Genomic DNA, 20,271 nt, shown 5'->3' with positions numbered 1-20,271 from the left:
CAGAGGAAATTCAGACTCTCCCGGAGTTTCTCCACTCAATGACTTTATTATCACTTTATAGTGCCATCCACTCAGGCAAGGTCTTTATTCATTCGGTTTGTCCCTCAAACCCAAAAGTGCTAAAAATCAAGAAAACAACCCAAAGAAGCTTGGAAGTTTATTAAAGCATTGGTGGAGTCCTTAGGTAGATCAGAAGGCCACGTAGCTAATAAATACTGACTTTTCTCTTACTGTAAACATGCTCCCTCACCCCAAGAAAAATAAATTATCTGGACAACTCTTCCTCAGTCGTCAGTGTTTGAGTCCCGTCAGTGCTTTGTGCTTCCTCTGGAATGAAGGCGATTCTGTTCATCGACCTCTAGTCCTATGCCGCTCTCTGAAGCCCGAGAGCCTGAAATTTCCAGAGCTACCTATCAAAAGATTGGCAAAGAGCTCTCCCTAGAAGCCCAGTCCAGAGGTTCCGTAGTGTGCAAGACTTTCTCCGTTCTCCCCTTTGAGAAGTGCTATGCTTGTCTGTAAGAGAAGAATTCCCTTCACCAAACAGCCTTGGTCAGAAGATGGCTTGTACAGGGCTGTTGTCTTTAAGGTAGGACTTCTGCAAAGCTGCCTCCTGGAAAGTCGGCGCTCCAATTTAAATCTTGTTGTTTACTTAAAAGGACTGCCCTCAGCTGCTTCTCTTAGGGGAGGCCCTATCTCCAGGAGCTGCTGTCGCTTTCCGCTGAGAGGAAGGGACCTTTGGCACTTGGGTCACACTTTGCTCGCTGTAGCTTCGTCCTTGGAGAAAGAGCTGCAGCCCTAGCATAGTTAGACCAGCTATCTAGCTCTTTCCCTTCTTTAGAGTTAAGCACGGAATAGCTGCATTCAAACTGGCACCGTCTCCCCTCACCCTGGTAAATCAAAAAATGAAGGGCGGGGGGGGGGGGAGTGGGAGAGGGAAAGAAACCCAAATAAAACTTTAACTGGAATTGGAAAGCCGCAAAAAGTTAAACCCACAACGAGGAGGATCGGGGCAGCCTTTAATACAGTGCTTGCGGGGAGAGATGGGGGAAGAAATGGGGGCTACTCCAGTCTTTCATCCCCTTCTTCCACGTCTTTCAGACTGAGCACCTCCAGGCTCCCTTTCCCTCTGGTTTCGCACCGGATCAGCTCGTCGATCTCCCGGAAGCAGCCTGGGTCCACGAGGCACACCTGAAACGGTTGCGCTTGTGTCAGACTGAAAAGCTTGCTAAATTGTCTCCCAGGAGGGGATAAAATGGCAGTTCTATCAAGCAGCAAGACGATAGTTTGCAGGTGCTAGCTATGCCAAACACTGTGCAGATCCTTCCCCAGATCTCAGCATTCCGGACTAAGGATTCCACAGCAGTGTTTGGGAGGAGACATTTCTCTCTGGAATCAGACCAAAGTCTAGTGTCTTGTTCTTTGAGCAGCTAAACAGAGGCTTCTAAAAAGCCCACACAGAAAGAGACAAACTGCTTTATAGCTTCCTGGCAAATGTTATTCAAGCTATCTCTGAGCATATAGGCTCTGGGTTTTTTTTTTTTTTTTAGGTAGGCGCATGCCAACAAATTATTGCAAGGGCTTCCAAGGCAAGTGAGATGGTGGTTTGCACTGCCTTCCTCTTGACAAGATTGGGCTACAATCTGCCACTTTCCCTCCCCTGGGCTTTTTGGGATAGGGTACATTCATCTCCCCATCTTAAATAAACAAGTTCTCCGGGATTTGACCAAGGGTCCACCTACTGCAGCACTGTGTAACCACACTAGTTCAGCAGCTGCCCTCAGGGACTTTCAAGAGTGCATGAAGGCGAGAGCTTTCCCCACTGTGCGCTCACAGCAGTGGATTCTCAGAGGTGTACTCCAAGCATGCATTTACTGTCTTTCTAAATTTCTTAAGCAGGCTCCTCCAGGTTATTTGCATCACTGTGTGGGAGACACAATGGCAAACGACAGGTCACCGTGCAGACTTCAAAAGCACCCAGTTCTTTTGTTCAGGTTGTTTCTGTGGGCTCATGCTTAAGGCTGGCCTTCACTGGCAAACTTACGTGCACCCTGGGAGTAAATGTATGTAATCCTAAGACACCTTGCTAGCTGTTGTGCTGTGAACCCAATTGCTCTTCTCAGGTGTCCAATACCCTGGCCACAAACCTCCTCCCACAATCTCCTCCCTCCTCCTCCTCCTTCCCCTCAACAATAGAAAATGCTTTCTGGGGAGGAAAGGGGTGGGTGAGATCTTACAATTTCTAGCTGTTCGTCAAAATCTTCACTCTCGATGACTTTGATGAGTGGCTTCAGCTTCTCTTTCAGCCTCTTGCCTTCTTTAGGCGGGAGAAGGAAGCGCAGCCTCATGTGAGCCCGCTCGATCTTCATGGTCTCCTTCAGCTGCTTGATCACCTCCAAGGCCTGTGGGATTAAAATGAAGACTCTCTTGCCCAGATCAAACACACCTGATGCTGCTCTTTAAAACTATCTTGTGGCTCTGCATTTGTTCCCAAATGAGTAAGTTGGTAACAGTTCTCCAGGATGGAGAAAGATGAGGGTGCTACTTCCAAAGAGGGGTGGGAAGATCGGGCAGAGCCAGAGATCAGGATGAGACCAGGAACTAGTTCTTCATCTTCTTAAAATTTATAATTAAAGTATATTTTTTCTTGCCCCATCTCCTGAGACTTGGGGCAGATTACACCATATCATTTTCATCAAATATAAAACATATATACAAATTCAGTCTTTCATATCCGTATTCAGTCTTGCGGGCATGTTTGTTGGGTATGAAAGAACGACAATGGGAAAAGGCCAAAGAACCAGCTTGGTGTAGTGCTTAGGAGTGCAGATTTCTAATCTAGCAAACTGGGTTCAATTCCACACTCCCCTACATGCAGCCAACTGGGTGAACTTGGGATCACCTCAGCACTGATAAAGCTGTTCTGACAGAGCAGTAATATCAGAGCTCTCTCAGCCTCACCTACCTCACAGGGTGTCTGTTGTGGGGAGAGGCAAGGGAAGGTGATTGTAAGCCGCTTTGAGACTCCTTCTGGTAGAGAAAAGTGGCATATAAGAACCAACTCTTCTTCTTCAGTAACATCAGGGCTCTCTCAGTCTCTCCTCCCTCACAGGGTGTCTGTTGTGAGGAGAGGAAAGGGAAGGCAAATGTAAGCCGCTTTGAGACTCCTTCAGGTAGAGAAAAGCGGCACCATCACCAGCTCCTGGAAATTCTCTGACTAGAGGATGAGCCCTCTGCTTGCAAAGCAGATGCCTTGAAATCTTTAAGAGACTGGGACTGACCTAGTCACCGAGTAAGACTTGTGATTGAGTAAACATAGGAATTCTAGTCGCCCCATTCTCAGGACCCCAATTACTACAAACATGCTGTCTCCTGTAGGGAATATTCACCTGCTGCTTTGTGCTTTTCCCTGGCTTGACTGAATAGTGGATGTCCTTCATGGCTCTTTCGATCAGGATGACGGTATAGGGCCTCTTTGTTTCTGGGTTCACGCACTTGTCAGCAACAATGGTGGCAATGTCGCGAAACATCTGCTCCAGTTGAGTCTGTCGCTCTTTATCAGATACTTGCAACTCCCCTTTGGATAATATCTGAAAAGAAGGCAAGCCAAAAGAGAATCATCTCCATGTGCCAAAAGCCTTCAGCGGGAATCAAATCCTAAAGCATCCATTAGATGCCCGCAGTCATTTCTTTGTGAGGCACATGCATTTTGGTCTGACTGATCTGACCCTTGGTTCTTATCAAGAGAGCAGTATGTTCCTCTCCAGAATGCAGCTTCCCATGAGTCGAAGGAGGGAATGTTTTGAGCAGAGTCAAGCTGATCTTATCTTGTGCACCAAGGCAGAAGGCATGAGTAAGCCATTACAATATGTAAGCCTTGGGGGCTGGGATTCATGCCAGGCAAAGACCCAGATCCCTGTCAGTAGTTCCTGGAAGGCTGGTATAAGAACTGTAGGGTATTCCTGGGAGGTGGAGTGGGGAGGTAGAGTCCCCAAGCTATTGGCTCATCCTGCAAAGGGCATCATCTTTCCCAGCCTCCAAGGGTACTTAACACATTGTACTCCTATTGTTCTCTGTGCAGATTTGAGAACACCCCTGTGTCTATATTTCTTCTGCAGTAAAATATATATATAAGAGGATTTTCTTTCAGTGTGATTAATTGGGGCTGGGCAAAAGAACCCTAATTAGGCTATTTGTCCATCAAGATTCAAGGAATCCTACTCATGAAACTTACAGTCTTGCATATTTCTGTCTGGTCATCTGTACCAAATGCTTTGACAAGGTCCTCCTTCTTTGCCACCTGGCCTTTGGAGACATTTATGAACACAGTATGGGTCTGCAGAACTTCATCCAGGTCTTTTTCACTACCGAGAAAGATAAATCAGGCATTTATAAAGAATTTCTCTTTGGCAATCCATATATTGAACAGGAGGCTGTTATGTTTTGTCTGTTTCACTCTGTATGCGAATTGCAGCCATGTCATTAAATGTTTATGACTTGGTAAATGGAGGTGGGTTGGGGATTACCTATATATTCCAGGGTTGTGCAGGGTTCATGTTTTCCAATGCCTGTGCAGGGTTCATGTTTTCCAATGCTAACCATACTGTCTATGCACAAGACTGACACCAATGCACACAGACACGTTAACTTTTCTGAACAAAAACCAACAGCAGAGCTGGTAATCTATAGAAATATCAGCTTCTTAATGTTCAAACATTAAGCAATTTTAACAAATAATTGCTTTATTGGAATTTACAGCCAGAAATTTACAGCCATGGGGTCGCGACTGGTCGGACACGACTTCGCACCTAACAACAACAACAACACAGCCATAAATATATGGCTGCTGAGCAGTTTGTGTTGGTTTATTAGTACTCTTGCATGCGTTCAGAAATTTCACTTATTCAACTTTTATGCCCTCTGGTTAAACACATCGCACCTGCCCTCTGCACATTCTCAGGAACACTCGAGTGAGGACCTCAGCGGGGATGCCATTCTCCAGGTGACACCTGGGGATCCCCTGGAATTACTGCTCATCTCCAGACTACAGAGACCCCTTCCCCTGGTGAAACAGCTGCTTGGGAGGGTGGGCTCTGTGGCCTTGTCCCCCACTGAGGTCCCTGTCCTTCCCAGGCTCCATCCCCAAATCTCCAGGAATTCCCCAACCTGCATCTGGCAACCCTGCCCCCGCCACCCTAGCAGGTCCTTGCCCAGCGGGTCTTTTACCCCCCCCCCCCTTCCCGTCTCAGACCCTGACTTCCGGTACTCACGTCCCGCTCCGCCAGCCCATGACCTTATTCCGGTAACAGGCGATCTCGAAGCGCTTCCCCGCCCGCCGGATCCGCACCACGGCCACATTGGTGAGGCGGATTTGGTTGGTCGGCGTGAAAATCGACATGTTGGTGGCGGAAGGCGACGCTTGTGCCCCGCTCGCTTATCCGCCGCCGCCGAACCTCTGGCCCCGCCCACTTCGGACTGGGCAACCAATAAACAGGCCGGGCTCAGCCCCCACCCCACGCTTTTTCCAATTGTGACGGCTTCGCGCAGATCTCGCGAGAGACGCGAACCCCGCGCGGGGGGCCATCCCTATAGTCCGTCCGTGTGGAAACTGGAGCTATCGTTTTGCAAGTTCCGGAGATAAACGTTCCGCCCTTGCATTGGAGACGGGGCATTTACCTGGAAATCCCTGCAGGAAGCGAGCTGTTTAGTCCCAAGGCCCAGGGCTCCAAAGGCCGCTCCCCAACAATGGGCCGTCTGAAGGGACTAACGGAGCTTACCCGGCATGCCCCACGAGGCAAGATGGCTGCCTTCATGAGCTGCTCGGGACGTGCTGGGAGGGCTACTCAGGAGTAGCTGGTTGTGCCTGGCAGCGAAGAACGGACTGCGGCGTTTTAGGCGGCGGGTGCTGCTGGCATCTGGAGACATGGGTAAAAAGGTGGTGAGGGAGGGGGCTGCTTTGATCGTGGGCAGGTTTGCTTAGAGTAAGACTCCTGAGTATACTCCTGAGTAAGCGCGCAGATGACATATTCTTAACGGGCCTGCCTTATTATTTATTTGATTTCTAGATTGCTCTCTTCGGTCAGGCTCTGGGCAGTGTACAACAATTACAGTACAAGTCTCAAAACCATAAATTTAATAAAGGGTAAACAATCCAGGCAACGTCTTACTGCTCCGTTTGTTTGTTTGTTTTCCAATTCTTGGAAATTGCGCTGTCTTACATCTCCCAGCCATTGTTTGTGGTAAAGAATTGGAGAGGGGAGGCTTGGTGTTATTTACTTGTCCTTGGTCTCAACCTATGCCTGGTTGAATAAAGCTGTTTTGCAGGCCCTGTGGAACTTTGGTAGCTCTATCACAGACTGAGTTTCTGCTGGGAGCATACCCCACCAGGCTGGGGCCAGAACCGAAAAAACCCTTGTAAGTTCTTCTCAATGAAGGTGTAGAAAAGAGTCCCATAGCTCCTTAAAGAGTAACAAAATCTGTGGTAGAGTATGAGTTATCTGAAGAAGTGAGCAGTGACTCATGAATGCTCATCCCCTGCTACAAATGTTAGTCTTGGACTTTTGCTGTTTGCTATGCTGCAGACAGTTTAACATGGCTATCCATCTTGATCTATCTCAGGGAAGGTTGGATGCCTCAGTTTCATGAACATTTACTTGGTAGCACTTTGCTGCACTTCTTAACTGTAGTTAAGTTGTGCATTGGATCTCTGGCTGATTTTCTGTATGCTTACATGGTCGGAAACTCAAAGGGTTAATTTATGTATATATAAGCTCCAGTACACTCAGTTTCAGGGGCCTGTATGGCTGCGGTATGAGGAATTCCATATTAGATTAGTTTGAATGAAGACCCCTTTCACAGTCTTTCATGTGTGTTTTTTTCCCCCTAAGAAAAGTTGGCTTTAGTGGTAGGGGGAGGAGAAAGGAAGCCCATTAAATTGGAAGTTTGATGATTACAGCATTAACTAGGGCATTTAAGGCCTGTTGTACCCAGAAAATAATTTCTTTTAAGAATTCCAAAGTTTTGCTTTGTCTTTCAGATATGCCCATGGAGACTTGGAATGGCCTTGGTGCTCAGCTGATGTCCTTGTGGCCAAACAGATTTTACATTTACTCCTGCGCTGCTTTGGGATTCAGCCTTTGGCTCTGCATCCAGTTCGTTATAAAACCCAAAAAGCAGGTACTTTGTCCCTCCTTATGGGTGTCAGGATTTTCCTAGGGAGATGAGTCATAGTAGCCACCAAGCTGCATTTCATTTTTCAGTTGAAACAGACAAGCTGTTGGGGATCCAGTTCTTGAGCCTTATTAAACTATTTCATTTTACATATTGGAAAATTTCTATCCTATCCTTTCATCCTGTGCTGGATTTCCAGTTGTTGAAGACAATTTAAAAAAAATTGAGTAGGAAACGATCATGGTCCTGCACATTTATGATGTCTGTGCATACAAATATGGGATCAAAAGGACTGACTTTCCCCATGTGTACCTGCACACCACGTTAGATAGGACAGCAAGGTCTTTGGTGGGGTTTCAGTTACCTACCAGGTGAGCGCTGTGGCCGTGAGAATATGTATTGTTTTTCACAATACCTTCAGTTTTATGGAATCCCAAAACAAGGGAAGAAGGGCTCCCTCGTTTTGTTCTGCTGCTGTGCATTTAGTAAATGAATCTGTGTAGATTTGTCCTGTTGATCTCTTTGTTGATCTTTTTGAATGCTGGAAAAGGGGCCTGTATGCTTGTAAGTGAACAAAGACATATGAAGTGGGATTTATTAGCAGGCATTCCAGGGCCTGGCTGCAGACAACACTGGACTGGCTGCAGGTGAGAAACAGCAAGCCACCTTGGCAAAAGCTGCACCTTGTACAGCTCCTAGCATAGTGCTGGAGGCAAGTGGCATCAAGTTGCAGCTGACTTATGTTCACCCCATAAGGTTTTTGAGCAAGAGAGATTCAGAGGTGGCTTGCCATTGCCTGCCTCTGCACCGCAACCCTGGTGTTCCTTGGAGGTCTCCCATCCATGTACTAGCCAGAGTCAACCTGGCTTAGCTTCTGAGACCTGAAGAGATTGGGCTAGCCTGTCATGCTGGCTGCCAAATGAACATTTCATGATATCAGGTGATCGGAATGAGATTTGGCCTGAGAACTCTGCTTTCTTTTCCACTTCTGTTTAATTTGTAGAATGCAAAGCACCTCCAAACAGTTTCCAAAGTCACAGAACATGATCTTGCAAAAGACAAAACTGGGGATTGTCATGTAACTGGGGTGAAAATTTTGTATGGCTCTCAGACTGGAACAGCCAAGGTGAGTGTTGGGTTAAATTAATTGGGGGTGGGGGGAGACTTTCCTTGCAACCACATCTCTCCTGTGGATACATCCAGATCTGCAGGGGGAGGCCCTTTTCCTTTTTTAAGGGAAAGGCACATTGTACAACCTTAGAGGCACTATGTTTTTAGTGAAATTCCAGATGTGAAAAGGGGCTTTGACAGGAGGCCACGATACCTTAAAAACAATTTATAACATCTTAAAAACTCAATAAACCTGCACTATACCTAGCAGCAACATAAATATAGTATCTGAGTCATTCAATACTATAGGCCCCCTTTCCAAGTTAAGACGTTTTTGTGGGAGTGTCTTTTATAGGGGGCCTGTTTGATGTTATAGGAGACATTGTTTACTGGAGGGCTTGCTTGCTTTTCTTCTCTCCTTTGAATAAGCAGAGAGGTTTCAGGGCTGATTCCAAGTTCTGATGCTATGGGAATGGATCCTGGGTGGGCCCTTTTGCAGCTTGTGTAGCACAACCGGAGGCACGCACGACAAGGCCCACCCCAGCTTGAGTGTGTGTGTGTGTCTTCACAAATAAACAATCTCTTGCTTCTTGCTTAGTTTTTTTGCTGTTTGTTCCAGCGGTTTGCGACCATTCTTGCTGAAGCTGTGGCCAGTCTTAATTTGCCAGCAGAAGTCATTGACATGAGGGATTACGATCCAGATGACTCTCTAGCAGAAGAGGTTTGTGGGTTTTTAAAAATGTACTGATTGATGAATTTCCAGCCTGGTTTTTCTCCCAAATGAGGGATTCAGAGCAGCTTAAAAAATTATTCTCCGAACAGCAACAACTTCCCTGTGGGGTGGCTTAGGGTGGTGGGCCCAAGGTCAGAGGCCTGGTTCCAGTTGCTGCTCCCTGATGGTAACAGAAGGAGAAGTAGCTCTGCATTGATTACCCTTGTGCCAAATTCTAGATTGTAAGCCTCTTTGGGCAGGGACCTGTCTTGTCAAACTCTAATGAAGCTGCCCCTTTAAGTCTCCTGTCACCTTTGATGCAATTTGTCCAACAGCCACTATGCTCTGCATGCATTCTTATACAGCAGGTAAGGGAGTAAAACTGCGAGTCGCACTGCTGCAAAAAAAAAAAAATATATATATATAGTGGGGGGTTAATCTTGGTGCATTCTCAGCTCCCAGTGGTTTTTGTGCAAGCTCATGATGGGTTGGCCCCTTGACAAACTAATGTCTATTTTCCTCCCGTGGTCTCTTCAGGCGACCGGCAAGAACGTCTGCGTGTTCCTAGCAGCCACGTACGCAGACGGGAAGCCCACGGACAATGCCGCGTGGTTCTGCAAGTGGCTGGAAGAGGCGGCGAACGACTTCAGAGTCGGCAAGAAGTATCTGAAGGGCTTGCAGTACGCCGTCTTCGGGCTGGGCAATTCCTTGTACACTGACCACTACAACACCGTGAGTCTCTCCGGGAGTAAACAGATTTGCTCACACTTCAGACCACAGGGAATCTGGGACAACCCATGCATGATTTGAATACAGAACCAAACATTGCTTGGCTTCAGCCGGCCTGTATTTTTCTCTCTCCTGTGGGGGGTGTGCTGCAGGTGGGCCGAAGCATCGACAGATGGCTCTGGATGCTGGGCGCCCGCCGCATCCTGTCCTGCACCAAGGGTGACAGCAACGTCGCCAGGAGTATACATGGCAGCATCGAGGCCGACTTCGAGGCCTGGAAGGACAAGTTCCTCACCCGGCTGGAGGCCCTCTGCAAAGGGCAGAAGAAACCCTGCAGCGGAAGATGCAAGAATGGCAGATGTGGGACCAAAAAGAAAGGGAGCCCTGAAGCCCCAGACCAAGAGCAAAGGGCCTTGAGGCAAGAGGAGAAGGAGGTGTGTCTGCCTGGTCCCAGCATCTCCAGTTCACGAGTTTCAGGCAGAAGGAACTGGGAAGGTCTTTCTCTCTTTAGACCCTGGAGGGCCAGTTAGAGTAGACAGGGCAGGGTTAGCCGTATTGCGGTCTGCGCTTAAGCTACATTTACACAGGCATGGTTATTTATTTATTTTTATCTATTTATTATTGGACTTCTATACCACCCCTCCCGGCCAGCCAACACGGGCCGGTGAACAACAATAAAATATAATTAAAACTGAACCAGAAAAATAAAATAAACAACCCCAACCAACCCCGCTCCCTTTGCCATGCAGTGGCTGGAATTGGCTGTTACACTGGAGCTGCCTTCTAGCGAATCAGACCCTGGATCCATCAAGGTCAGTACTGTCTACTCACTGGCAGTGGCTTTCCAGAGTTTCAGCTAGAGGTCTTTCCCATCAGCGGCTTCTGGGATTGAACCTGGGACCTTCTGCCTGTAAAGCAGAGGCTCTTCCACTGAGGTCAGGAGGAGAGGGTCCGATCCTAGGTTTCGATCTCTGGTTGGTAAGACTGGGAACAACCATCTCCTGCTTAAGAGCATAAGCAGAGCCTTGTTGGATTAGACCAGTGTTCAATATAGTCTAGTGTCCTCATTCACATTGGCCAACCAGTTTCCCTGGACTGCATAGAGCAGATGCCCTACCTCCTAGTACTGGGATTCAGAGTTTGCTGCCTCTGCCTATGGAAGCTAGACTCAAGACCCTATAGCAGTCATTCCCAGCTTTCCTAGGCTTGGTTCTTTCTCAGTTCCCTGTGGATGTTGCTTTGGCGAGCTCAGACAAGGATTCTAAAGCTCTGCCTGCCATCCCAAAAGCTTGGTTTGGAAGCTTTTTAAGCAGAAGATTATTCCTCATTTCTCCCTGTGATGCAGGAAGAAGAGCCATTTGAAACCACAAGCGAGGAGGAGTCCAGCGGTGAGGAAGGAGGCGCTGCAAGCCCTGTTGTCGATGTGGAGGATCTGGGGAAGATGGTGGGCCGCATGAAGAAAGCCCAGGTGACCACTGGCTGGTCTCAGTCCCTTTCTGGGTCTTGGGGATCATTTTGATGGAGTTAGGTGGCAGCCGTTGTACCTGCCATTGCTGTGAGCAGCTGATGCCATTCTCAGCCTGTGACTTCTCTGGTTTTCAGGAGGTGAAACTTTATGCTTTTATTTATTTTCCAATATCTATGCGGCCCGTCCCCAAAGACTCAGGTCGGCTTACAGCGTATCAGCAATCAAGCAGAAGTTAAAACATTAAAAACAACTTTGCGGTTAAAATCAAAGCATTTATAAGATAGTCATTTATAAGATAGTTACCTTCATGGACCGTTGATATTAATAGACCCAAGCGATATGGCTTAAATTAAAATATAAAATATAAGGTATAAAATATAAGGCAGCGTGTTGAAGACTTTTAGTATCTCTGAAAAAAACCCAATTAAGAAATAAGTTCGCCGATGAAGTAAAATACGAAAATGAGGTTTTATACCTAGGAACTCCTTCTATTGTTTGAATAAAGTTTTTGCCATCGCCAGCTTGGAAATTTCTTTCTTGCCTGTTGAATGACGGCAGAAATTTTTATTTCAACCGTATAACGCAGTGAAGTTAATCTGCCTTGAAACAGCAGTCCTGTTGGGTTCAATTTTTTTTTTTTTGGCAATGCAGAGAGAGCGCCAACTTGAAGAAGAGGCTTCCCAAAGAGGCAGATCACAGCAGGCCCCCGGGGAGGACGAGCAGAGAGAGATGATCACGCCGGCTCTCCGGGAAGCGCTGACAAAACAAGGTGATGACTGCGGCATTAAGGGGGCGAATAAATCAAGGGGTCAAGGATGTTGGTTGCTCGCCACAGATGGAGAAGGAGGTTTTCATTGTTACTGTCGTCTACTCTCCAGCCTAGCAGGAGGTTCTGCTCAGCTGGAGAGTGTGGCTACATATGCATATTCTGCACTGAAAAATTTAAACATCTATCCCAGTTCATCCAGGTTTTGAATGTTAAAGGAATCCAAATTTGGGAGAGAAAGGTTCTGCACAAATTATGCAAATCTCGTATTAAGGGGTGAACGTGTAGGTGCCCTGTAGCCGTTAATGACCGCTGATGATCTTTTCCCAACTCTAGACCTCTTTTAAAGGAGGTCTGAGGTTGGGAACATCATGTCATCTTGTGGCAGTGAGTTCCAGGGATTTCCAGGAACAGTTGGGTCACTTCCTGCCAAAGCGGCTTCAGAGAGCAGATAAGCCTTTCTAGGCCTGTGGCACTCTAGCACATGCTGACAGGGCCCATGGGAATTGTAGTCCGTGGACATCTGGAGAGCCACAGCCTGGCCACCCCTGGTCTAGAGGCTCGGGCGGGGGATTTCAGCAGATTGCTGAATTGCTAAAACTGCCCATCTGGAAGTATGCAGCGAGGTTCTCTTGGGCTAAAAAGAAAGCAAACTCTTTCTTGGTTCAGGTTACAGATTGATCGGGAGCCACTCGGGGGTGAAGCTTTGTCGGTGGACCAAGGTACGTGTGGTTTTAGTTTATTTTTATATGTATGTGGATAGTTAGGTGGCTTTCAGCCAACCTGAGCTCCTTATATTAAGGACAGGATAAATATGCGATTCAAGTCCAGGGGTGCTGTTTGACTGAAACTCCAGGCGTTGCGCTTGGTCTTAAGAACCAGTCGCCAAAATTAGAAGCTGGGACACATGGGGAGGCCCAAAGTGGATTGTTCTGGTGGTGCTGGGAAGGAGGGGGTTAATCCCCTCCCCCCCCCATCATGCTATTTTCCCCAATAGAAATTGCCCCTCCTTGGAGTGTTACTTACTTGCATGTTTTTATTCTGCCTCCAAGGAATTCAGAGTGTTATACATGGTTCTCTTCCCACCCCCCTCCATGCACCTACTCATTTTTGTCATCACAACAACCTTGTGAGGTAGGCTAGGCCAGTAGAGAATCTGGGCCAACAGAGCAAGTGGTCTGTCACCCGGCAAGCATCGTGGCTGATTTAGGGGCTTGAACCCACGTCTTCAAAAACCTACTACTCCACACTGGCTTGAAGGAGCAAAGATTTGTACCTGCTTGGCCCTGCTTGAAACACTCTGGGGTGAGTGGGAGGGGCGTGTGATTGGGGACGATGTAGCGGAGAAGAGTTAACCCTCCCCCTCCTCAGTAGCCAAATTAATCTTCCCCTTATTTCAGCCAAATTAAACTCCTGAAGGTCCAGCTACGGAATGTCCACAGGTACTTTCGTAACTAGCAGAGACGTTATTGAAAATCTCAGCTTTAGAGGCTGTGTGTACCAGGGGTGGGAAACGACTTTTTAAACGTCCATTTTTATTTTCCTCTTCTGCCACCAGTCGATGCTTCGAGGAAGAGGCGGCTGCTACAAGCACACCTTTTACGGCATCGAAAGCCACCGCTGCATGGAGACCACGCCCAGCTTGGCATGTGCCAATAAATGCGTCTTTTGCTGGAGGTAACTAGACAAGAGGCTTACCAGAGAATCTTTTTGCTTTCCTTGTTCTGAATCTTGAAATTTGGGTGACCCAAATCTCAATATTGTAAGAGAGGCTTAATGCGCATCTGCAGGCACCTAGTTGACCATGGGTGGGAAGGGGATGCTGGACTAAAATGGTCTTTAGGTCCAGCCTGGCAAGGCTGCTCTTAATAGAAAATAATTCCATAAACGATGCATTTAAAAGAGTATAAATATTTTCAGACACCATACGAATCCTGTGGGCACAGAGTGGCGGTGGAAGATGGACCAGCCTGATGTCATCTTGCAGGAAGCTATTGAGAACCACCAGAATTTGATCAGACAATTTAAAGGTAGCACACAGCTGCTTAACACGCTAGCCCTTATGAGGCTGGTTCATATATACTGGAGTCTCTGAATGCCTGTAGTGGCCATAAATTCTAACAGCCATTGCAGGCACCTGCAGCAGGTGAGCCTGGCACCTTATTGAGAAGACACTACCCATTCACCTCCTTCCTTCCCTCCTTCCTCCCCCCCCCCAAGGAAATGGCCACTTCAGCTGTTTTCCTCCCTTCTCATGTTTTATCCTTCCTCTTCCCCTTCTTGGCAAGAGCTGGCTGGTTGCTACTGACGAACATTAGATTGTCTCCTGCGAAAGTCTTGATGTTCTTTTAGGAATTTGTTTTACTGCCTGATTAAAGAAGTTGTAAATATGTGTCTTTTCCACCATCCGCATCACCAGCTTTGCCCAGCGATGAAGAGAGCAAGCTTTCTTTTAGCAGTGAGATAGTTACAGTGTCAGATTAGTACTGGGGGAGGCATGAACCTCACTGGGTAGTGAGGAGCTCTCCCTTTCCACCTAGCCTACCTTGCAGGGTGCTTGTGAAAATAACACTGAGAACGGGAGAATAGTGTATACTTTTGGAAGAAGGGTGGGATAGAAAGCTGATAGGCCACCTGTCTTTAAATGACTTTCTTTCTCTACTCAACTGACCTGCTTTGCAATGACATTCTCTCTTTAAACCACACTTTTCCTGTTGTGCTTTGCAGGCGTTCCAGGGGTGAGGGGCGACCGCCTGGAAGAAGGGATGCTTCCCAAGCACTGTGCGCTGTCTCTGGTCGGGGAGCCCATCATGTACCCTGAAATTAACCGATTCCTCAGGCTGCTGCATGATCGTAACATCTCAAGCTTCCTCGTCACAAATGCCCAGTTCCCCGTGGAGATAAGGTGAGTGCCTGAAGACTTTGGTGGCTCTGCAAGAGAAGGGGCTATAGCTCAGTTTGGTGTCGTGGTTAGGAGTGCGGACTTCTAATCTGGCATGCCAGGTTCGATTATGCACTCCCCACATACAGCCAGCTGGGTGACCTTGGGCTCGCCACGACACTGATAAAGCTGTTCTGACCAAGCAGTGATACCAGGGCTCTCTCAGCCTCACCCACCCCACAGGGTGTCTGTTGTGGGGAGAGGAATGGGAAGGCGACTGGAAGCCGCTTTGAGCCTCCTTCAGGTAGAGAAAAGTGGCATATAAGAACCAACTCTTCTTCTTCTTCAGTGGTAGAGCCCTTCCCCCCGCATTTACATTGACAAGGTGAAGAAGGAGTTGATTTTGATACCCTGCTTTTCACTACCCGAAGGAGTTTCAAAGCGGCTAACAGTCTCCTTCCTCTCCCTATAAGAGACACCTAATGTGGGAGGTGGGGCTGGGAGAGCTCTGAGAGAACCACTCTGTGAAGTCAGCTCTACCAGGACTGTGACTGGGCCAAGGTCATCCAACTGGCTGTGTGTGGTGGAGGAAGGAATCACACCCGGCTCTCCAGACTAGAGGCCGCTGCTCTTAACCACTCCACCACTCTGTCTGAGTTCAGTCCTCAGATTTTCCAGTAGAAGGTTCTCAGGCTGCTGGGATTGGGAAAGGCCTCCTATTGGTGACCCTAGGTGCTTCTGCCAGTCAAAAGAAAAAACAAAGCTAGAAGTTCTGTCTGTATATGTTGGCTGCATATATTCCTTTAGCTCTGCAGCAGAACATTTGCCTTATCCAAAATTCCATATATCTCCAGGATCTCAGGGACTAGCAAAGGTCTCATTTTGGAAACAGTCTCTGGATGGTGTAGAGAGCCATCACTAGCTCCCTCCTTCCGTCTCAGAACATTGTTTTGAAGAACATTCATTGATCTCCTTGGGCTAAACGTCCAGAAGGGTTTAAGCTTTTCTCCCTCTTCCTTCTCCTCCTCCCCAAAGGAACCTGGAGCCAGTGACTCAGCTTTATGTCAGTGTGGACGCCAGCACCAAAGAGAGTCTGAAGAAGATTGACCGGCCCCTCTTCAAAGACTTCTGGCAGAGGTTCCTGGACAGCTTAAAGGCCTTGGCTGAGAAGGTACAGAGTTCAAGGGAGAATGATAAACAATGAAATCTTTGAAGTTGGGAGCATCAACTGTGACCAGGCTTCTTGAAGCAAAATGCAGTGAGAATTCATTCTTGAAGTAGCAGTTGGGGCGGAGGGGTTCTCAAATTCAGTAGGGTTACATGCAGGTCCTCCTAAAAGGACTCCAGCGAGTTCAAGGGACTTGGTTTCCCTTCCAGAGACTGGAAAAGTTCTACCTCTAATGTGCTGTCCTTCACATGCAGGCAAGAACAAGATTTGGGACCTGCAGCAGGAACGGGGAGCTGGCAAAAGCAATGTTCCTTTTCCTCAGGGATTTCTACTATTGTTACGCCATGTGCTCTGTAGACTTCCTTGAATAAGTGAACGAGTGAACTGGCAGAAGCTACATCCTCCTCTGGCCCATCGCCCTGATTGTCCTTTTGTGTCCTGCACCGACTGACTTCATTCTGACGAGCGCTCTCTTTTGCAGCAACAACGTACCGTCTACAGGCTAACTCTGGTGAAAGCCTGGAACGTGGAGGAACTCCAGGCCTATTCGGAGCTGGTGTCCCTTGGCAAACCAGATTTCATCGAGGTGAAGGTCAGTTGCTGACTGTCGGGGTGGTCCCCCCATCTAACACTAACCACTCTGGGGCTCCTGTGGAAAGGGGGAAATATTTCTTTCCCCGTTGGCTTTTGGTGGTTAGTTTTTCGGTGGTGGTGGGGGGAGGTTTTTGTTCTTCTGCTGACTTGATCTATATAGCCGCTTTAATAAATACATGTTTTTTTAGTTGTAAATGCTTTGTGTATTGTGCTTTTGTGTGTTGTGATCTTTTTTCTGGTTTTGGTATGCTGCTTGGAAACCTTAGAGTTGTTTTTCTCTTAAGAGTTGAGTTATAACTTCTGTAAGAAACAGTCATTCTTCTCTCCATTATCCTTGATGTAGTGATTAAGAGCAGTGGCTTCTAATCTGGTGAGCCAGACTTGACCCCATTCCTTCACATGCAGCCAGCTTGGGTGACCTTGGGCTCATCATAGTCCTGTTCTCATAGAGATGTCCTTTTAGAGCTCTCTCAGTCTCACCCGCCTCACAGGGTGTCTGTTGTGGGGAGAGGAAGGGAAGGCAATTGTAAGCCGCTTTGAAACTCCTTCGGGTAGAGAAAAGCGGCATATAAGAACCAACTCTTCTTCTTCAGTAATCTCAGGGCTCTCTCAGCCTCACCCGCCTCACAGGGTGTCTGTTGTGAGGAGAGGAAGGGAAGGTGATTGTAAGCCACTTTGAAACTCCTTCAGGTAGTGAAAAGCGGGGTATAAAACCCAATTCTGCTTTTTACTGCTGAAGGACTCTGATTTGATGGTATAGTTTTAGTGTCCCGATGCCCATTTTAAAACCTGACACTAATCTTTTTGTATTGATTTTTTTTAATGCATTAACCTGGCTTTCTGCTGCTGGTACCCTTTGATGTGCCAGTGCTGCCTTTGGCTTTGAATTCTATCCCCTGATTTGTAAGCTGCTTTCAGAGTCTTACGATACCCAAGGCAGGAGCAGGAATGGATCTTTTCCCCCGTGTTCCACAGGGAGTGACTTACTGCGGAGAGAGTTCGGCCAGCAGCCTCACCATGGCCAACGTCCCCTGGCACGAAGAGGTGGTCCGTTTTGTCCAGGAGCTGACGGACCTTCTCCCGGACTACGAAATTGCCTGCGAGCATGAGCACTCCAACTGCCTCCTGATTGCCCACAAGAAGGTTAGGCCTTTGCGTCAGCAGCAACACTGTTGCATTCTAAGTTTCCATGCAGAAAATGCAATCGATTTAATACTGGGGCCATTGTGGCTTTCCTTAGTGTTAAAAGACAAGTTGCTAGTCCTTATGGACATTCTTCAGGCTTTGAGAAGTGGCGTGATTGTGCAGAAAATGGTTGGGAAACACAGCTGTGTACATGCCCACCTGGGGCCCCTCCCCACCCCCTCCAGGGCCCGTCATTGTCCATATGTGGTCATATCACCAAATAAAGGTTTTATGAACTTTAAAAAACATATAATAACAACAAGTTTATTTTCATAGCTTGCCCTACCCAGTTGGCTCAGGGCGATGGACAACAGGAAATTCATTAACTCCCACCCATCCAGGAAACCCTTTCAGGGCCGTGAAGAAACCCTAGGGCTTCACAAAACCCTGGCTGAGACAGCCTTACGGAAATGGGGGTGAAATGCTGGTGCAGGATTCACAGCAGGATATTTAATGGCCCAGAGGTGGATCTTCCTATGGCTAGCTTCCCTTATTACCACCACCTCCCAGCATGGTTGGGAGGATCACACAGAAGAAGGGAGAAAGTTATAAGCCAAATCGGTCCCCATGGGGGAGAAAATGGGGGTGGGTTTGGGATATCAGTGAAGAAAATGAAGACCACAAGATGTTACTTGAAAGTAATAAAAATACACAACAGCAAGTGACAGTTGGATCAGAACTCCAAGGCTACCCCTCAAATGGGGACAATACTTCCAGCGTGGTTTCTGTTGGAGTATTCCTTCCTTCCTTCCTTCCTTCCTTCCTTCCTTCCTTCCTTCCTTCCTTCCTTCCTTCCTTCCTCCCTCCCTCCCTCTTTGTCTTTCTTTCTTTCTTTCTTTCTTTCTTTCTTTCTTTCTTTCTTTCTTTCTTTCTTTCTTTCTTTCTTTCTTCCTTCCTTTCTTCCTTTCTTCCTTTCTTCCTTTCTTCCTTTCTTCCTTTCTTCCTTTCTTCCTTTCTTCCTTTCTTCCTTTCTTCCTTTCTTTCTTTCTTTCTTTCTTTCTTTCTTTCTTCCTTCCTTCCTTCCTTCCTTCCTTCCTTCCTTCCTTCCTTCCTTCCTTCCTTCCTTCCTTCCTTCCCCCTCTCCCTCCCTCCCCAGTTCTTAATCTTAATTGTTCTGAAGGCCACAAACTTCCCATTTTTTCCCTTTTCAGTTCAAGATCGACGGAGTGTGGCACACCTGGATCAACTACGAGCGCTTCCAAGATCTGGTCCATGAGCACAAACGGACAGGGACAGCCGTGCCGTTCACCTCAGCGGACTACATGGCCCAGACTCCCTCATGGGCAATTTTTGGGGCCAGAGAACGGGGTTTTGACCCACAAGACACAAGGTTTCAACGCAAGAACAAGACGAAGGACATCTCAGGATGCTGACACCTCCAGCCACGCGCCCTTTGGCACTGATCTGGTGAGATTCAGGGAGTGTTTCACTTCTCCCACCAGCATCCGGACTCCTTTGTACTGAACTCACCGGAGCCTTCACAGCCACAGGGGAAATGAACGCGGTTTCATTTCTCTCTTCCTTTGCAATCTCTGGACTGTTTCTCTTTGATAACTTATTTTAAAGAAAATCTACTGAAATGAGACTGACGTGCTTGAAAATAAGGCCAGATGTTGCCACTCTAAAGCAAAATCTTTGTGCTTCCGGTCACCTGGGACAGCTGCCGCTGCTTGTTCTGTGGGATGCATCCATGCAGTTCAAGAGGCTTTCCTGAATGCGGAAAGGTTTTCACCATATAGCCAGTCCTTTGGATCTGAGTTTTGGATACACATGTGCCTCCTGGAGGTTTTTTTTAACAAGGGAGAGAATTGCGACCCCTTAACTGTCCCAGGTGCAACATCCTAAGATGGCTAGCCTGCCACACAATGCAGCCAGAAGTTGGACAGAAGATGCTGCAGCAGCAGAGAATCAGAATGGAAAAGCCCACACTCTTTTGGACCTGTGTGCTTTATTCCTCTGGATGGGGGCCAGTGATGCTTGCCCCTGGCTTAGCTGTTACACCCACGGTATACCTGGAGAATGTGTGGCAGATGCCCTCTGGAGTCTCCCTCCCCTATTTGAGAAAAGTGATTGGCTCCTGGAAAAACAAGGAAACCTTTTTTGCCTGCACAAGTGGCTAGCTAGGATCGGATCCTGTATTCATATATATATTTTTCCCAAATAAAATTTTCTCCAAAATACAAGAGTGTTCCATCACCTTTCCAGATTACACCCAGCCTGCCTTTAAAAAAATTACCTTTCTTTTTTCTTTATTTCTAAATTATTGCCTTAATATTTCAAAAATACTGTTCCCATTTTAAAATCCTGGCTTATTACTGAATCTGGGATATGTCTGTATCTCCCTGTTCTCCCTGCAGACTTCAGAAATACTTGTTACACTGTTGGAAAGAAGAAACATGAAGGAAATAAATGCAATTTGAATTTCAAATCACCTTTTGTGAATGTTAAGAACATTTTGGTGAGGTTTTTCTTTTAGAGCTTAAAGGCCTGT

General features: G+C 47.3%; 2 protein-coding genes across 3 annotated transcripts; one reads left to right on the top strand and one right to left on the bottom strand.

The window, feature by feature from the left end:
* Positions 1-999: 999 nt before the first annotated feature.
* On the bottom strand, positions 1,000-5,490 carry SBDS (SBDS ribosome maturation factor). Its single transcript, XM_077312806.1, has 5 exons — positions 5,268-5,490; positions 4,232-4,361; positions 3,387-3,587; positions 2,235-2,399; positions 1,000-1,188 (listed from the first exon to the last, which is right to left on the bottom strand). Exons 1-5 carry the CDS (start codon positions 5,393-5,395, stop codon positions 1,060-1,062), a joined length of 753 nt encoding a protein of 250 aa, XP_077168921.1. The 5' UTR covers positions 5,396-5,490; the 3' UTR covers positions 1,000-1,059.
* A 97-nt stretch (positions 5,491-5,587) lies between these two features.
* Positions 5,588-20,208, top strand: LOC143824941 (S-adenosyl-L-methionine-dependent tRNA 4-demethylwyosine synthase TYW1-like). 2 transcript variants are annotated; one of them, XM_077312801.1, is made up of 17 exons: positions 5,588-5,924; positions 7,034-7,173; positions 8,171-8,293; positions 8,897-8,998; positions 9,527-9,721; positions 9,871-10,152; positions 10,468-10,530; positions 11,064-11,186; positions 11,838-11,955; positions 12,622-12,674; positions 13,511-13,629; positions 13,873-13,982; positions 14,680-14,857; positions 15,869-16,004; positions 16,483-16,593; positions 17,571-17,738; positions 18,932-20,208. In XM_077312801.1, the coding sequence occupies exons 1-17, from the start codon at positions 5,921-5,923 to the stop codon at positions 19,151-19,153; spliced, it is 2,247 nt and encodes a 748-aa protein (XP_077168916.1). In that variant the 5' UTR covers positions 5,588-5,920; the 3' UTR covers positions 19,154-20,208. The 2 variants fall into 2 exon arrangements, with proteins under 2 accessions (XP_077168916.1, XP_077168917.1); XM_077312802.1 differs by lacking the exon at positions 10,468-10,530 and having other exon boundaries at positions 5,590-5,924.
* The last annotated feature ends 63 nt before the right edge of the window (positions 20,209-20,271 follow it).

Source organism: Paroedura picta, chromosome 15 (genome assembly GCF_049243985.1).
Source record: "Paroedura picta isolate Pp20150507F chromosome 15, Ppicta_v3.0, whole genome shotgun sequence".
Classification (NCBI taxonomy): domain Eukaryota; kingdom Metazoa; phylum Chordata; class Lepidosauria; order Squamata; family Gekkonidae; genus Paroedura; species Paroedura picta.
The sequence above is the reverse complement of the archived record's forward strand: the minus strand, read 5'-3'. Positions and strand labels throughout refer to the sequence as shown.

Excerpts from the sequence above, each read along its gene's own strand:
- SBDS (XM_077312806.1), bottom strand. The coding sequence starts at position 5,395 with ATGTCGATTTTCACGCCGACCAACCAAATCCGCCTCACCAATGTGGCC. Across the intron at positions 3,588-4,231 it reads AGACAGAAATATGCAAGACT|ATATTATCCAAAGGGGAGTT; the intron begins GTAAGTTTCATG and ends CCTTCTTTTCAG. Across the intron at positions 2,400-3,386 it reads GGAAAAGCACAAAGCAGCAG|GCCTTGGAGGTGATCAAGCA; the intron begins GTGAATATTCCC and ends TTAATCCCACAG.
- LOC143824941 (XM_077312801.1), top strand. Across the intron at positions 8,294-8,896 it reads CTCAGACTGGAACAGCCAAG|CGGTTTGCGACCATTCTTGC; the intron begins GTGAGTGTTGGG and ends TGTTTGTTCCAG. Across the intron at positions 13,983-14,679 it reads TTTGATCAGACAATTTAAAG|GCGTTCCAGGGGTGAGGGGC; the intron begins GTAGCACACAGC and ends TGTGCTTTGCAG.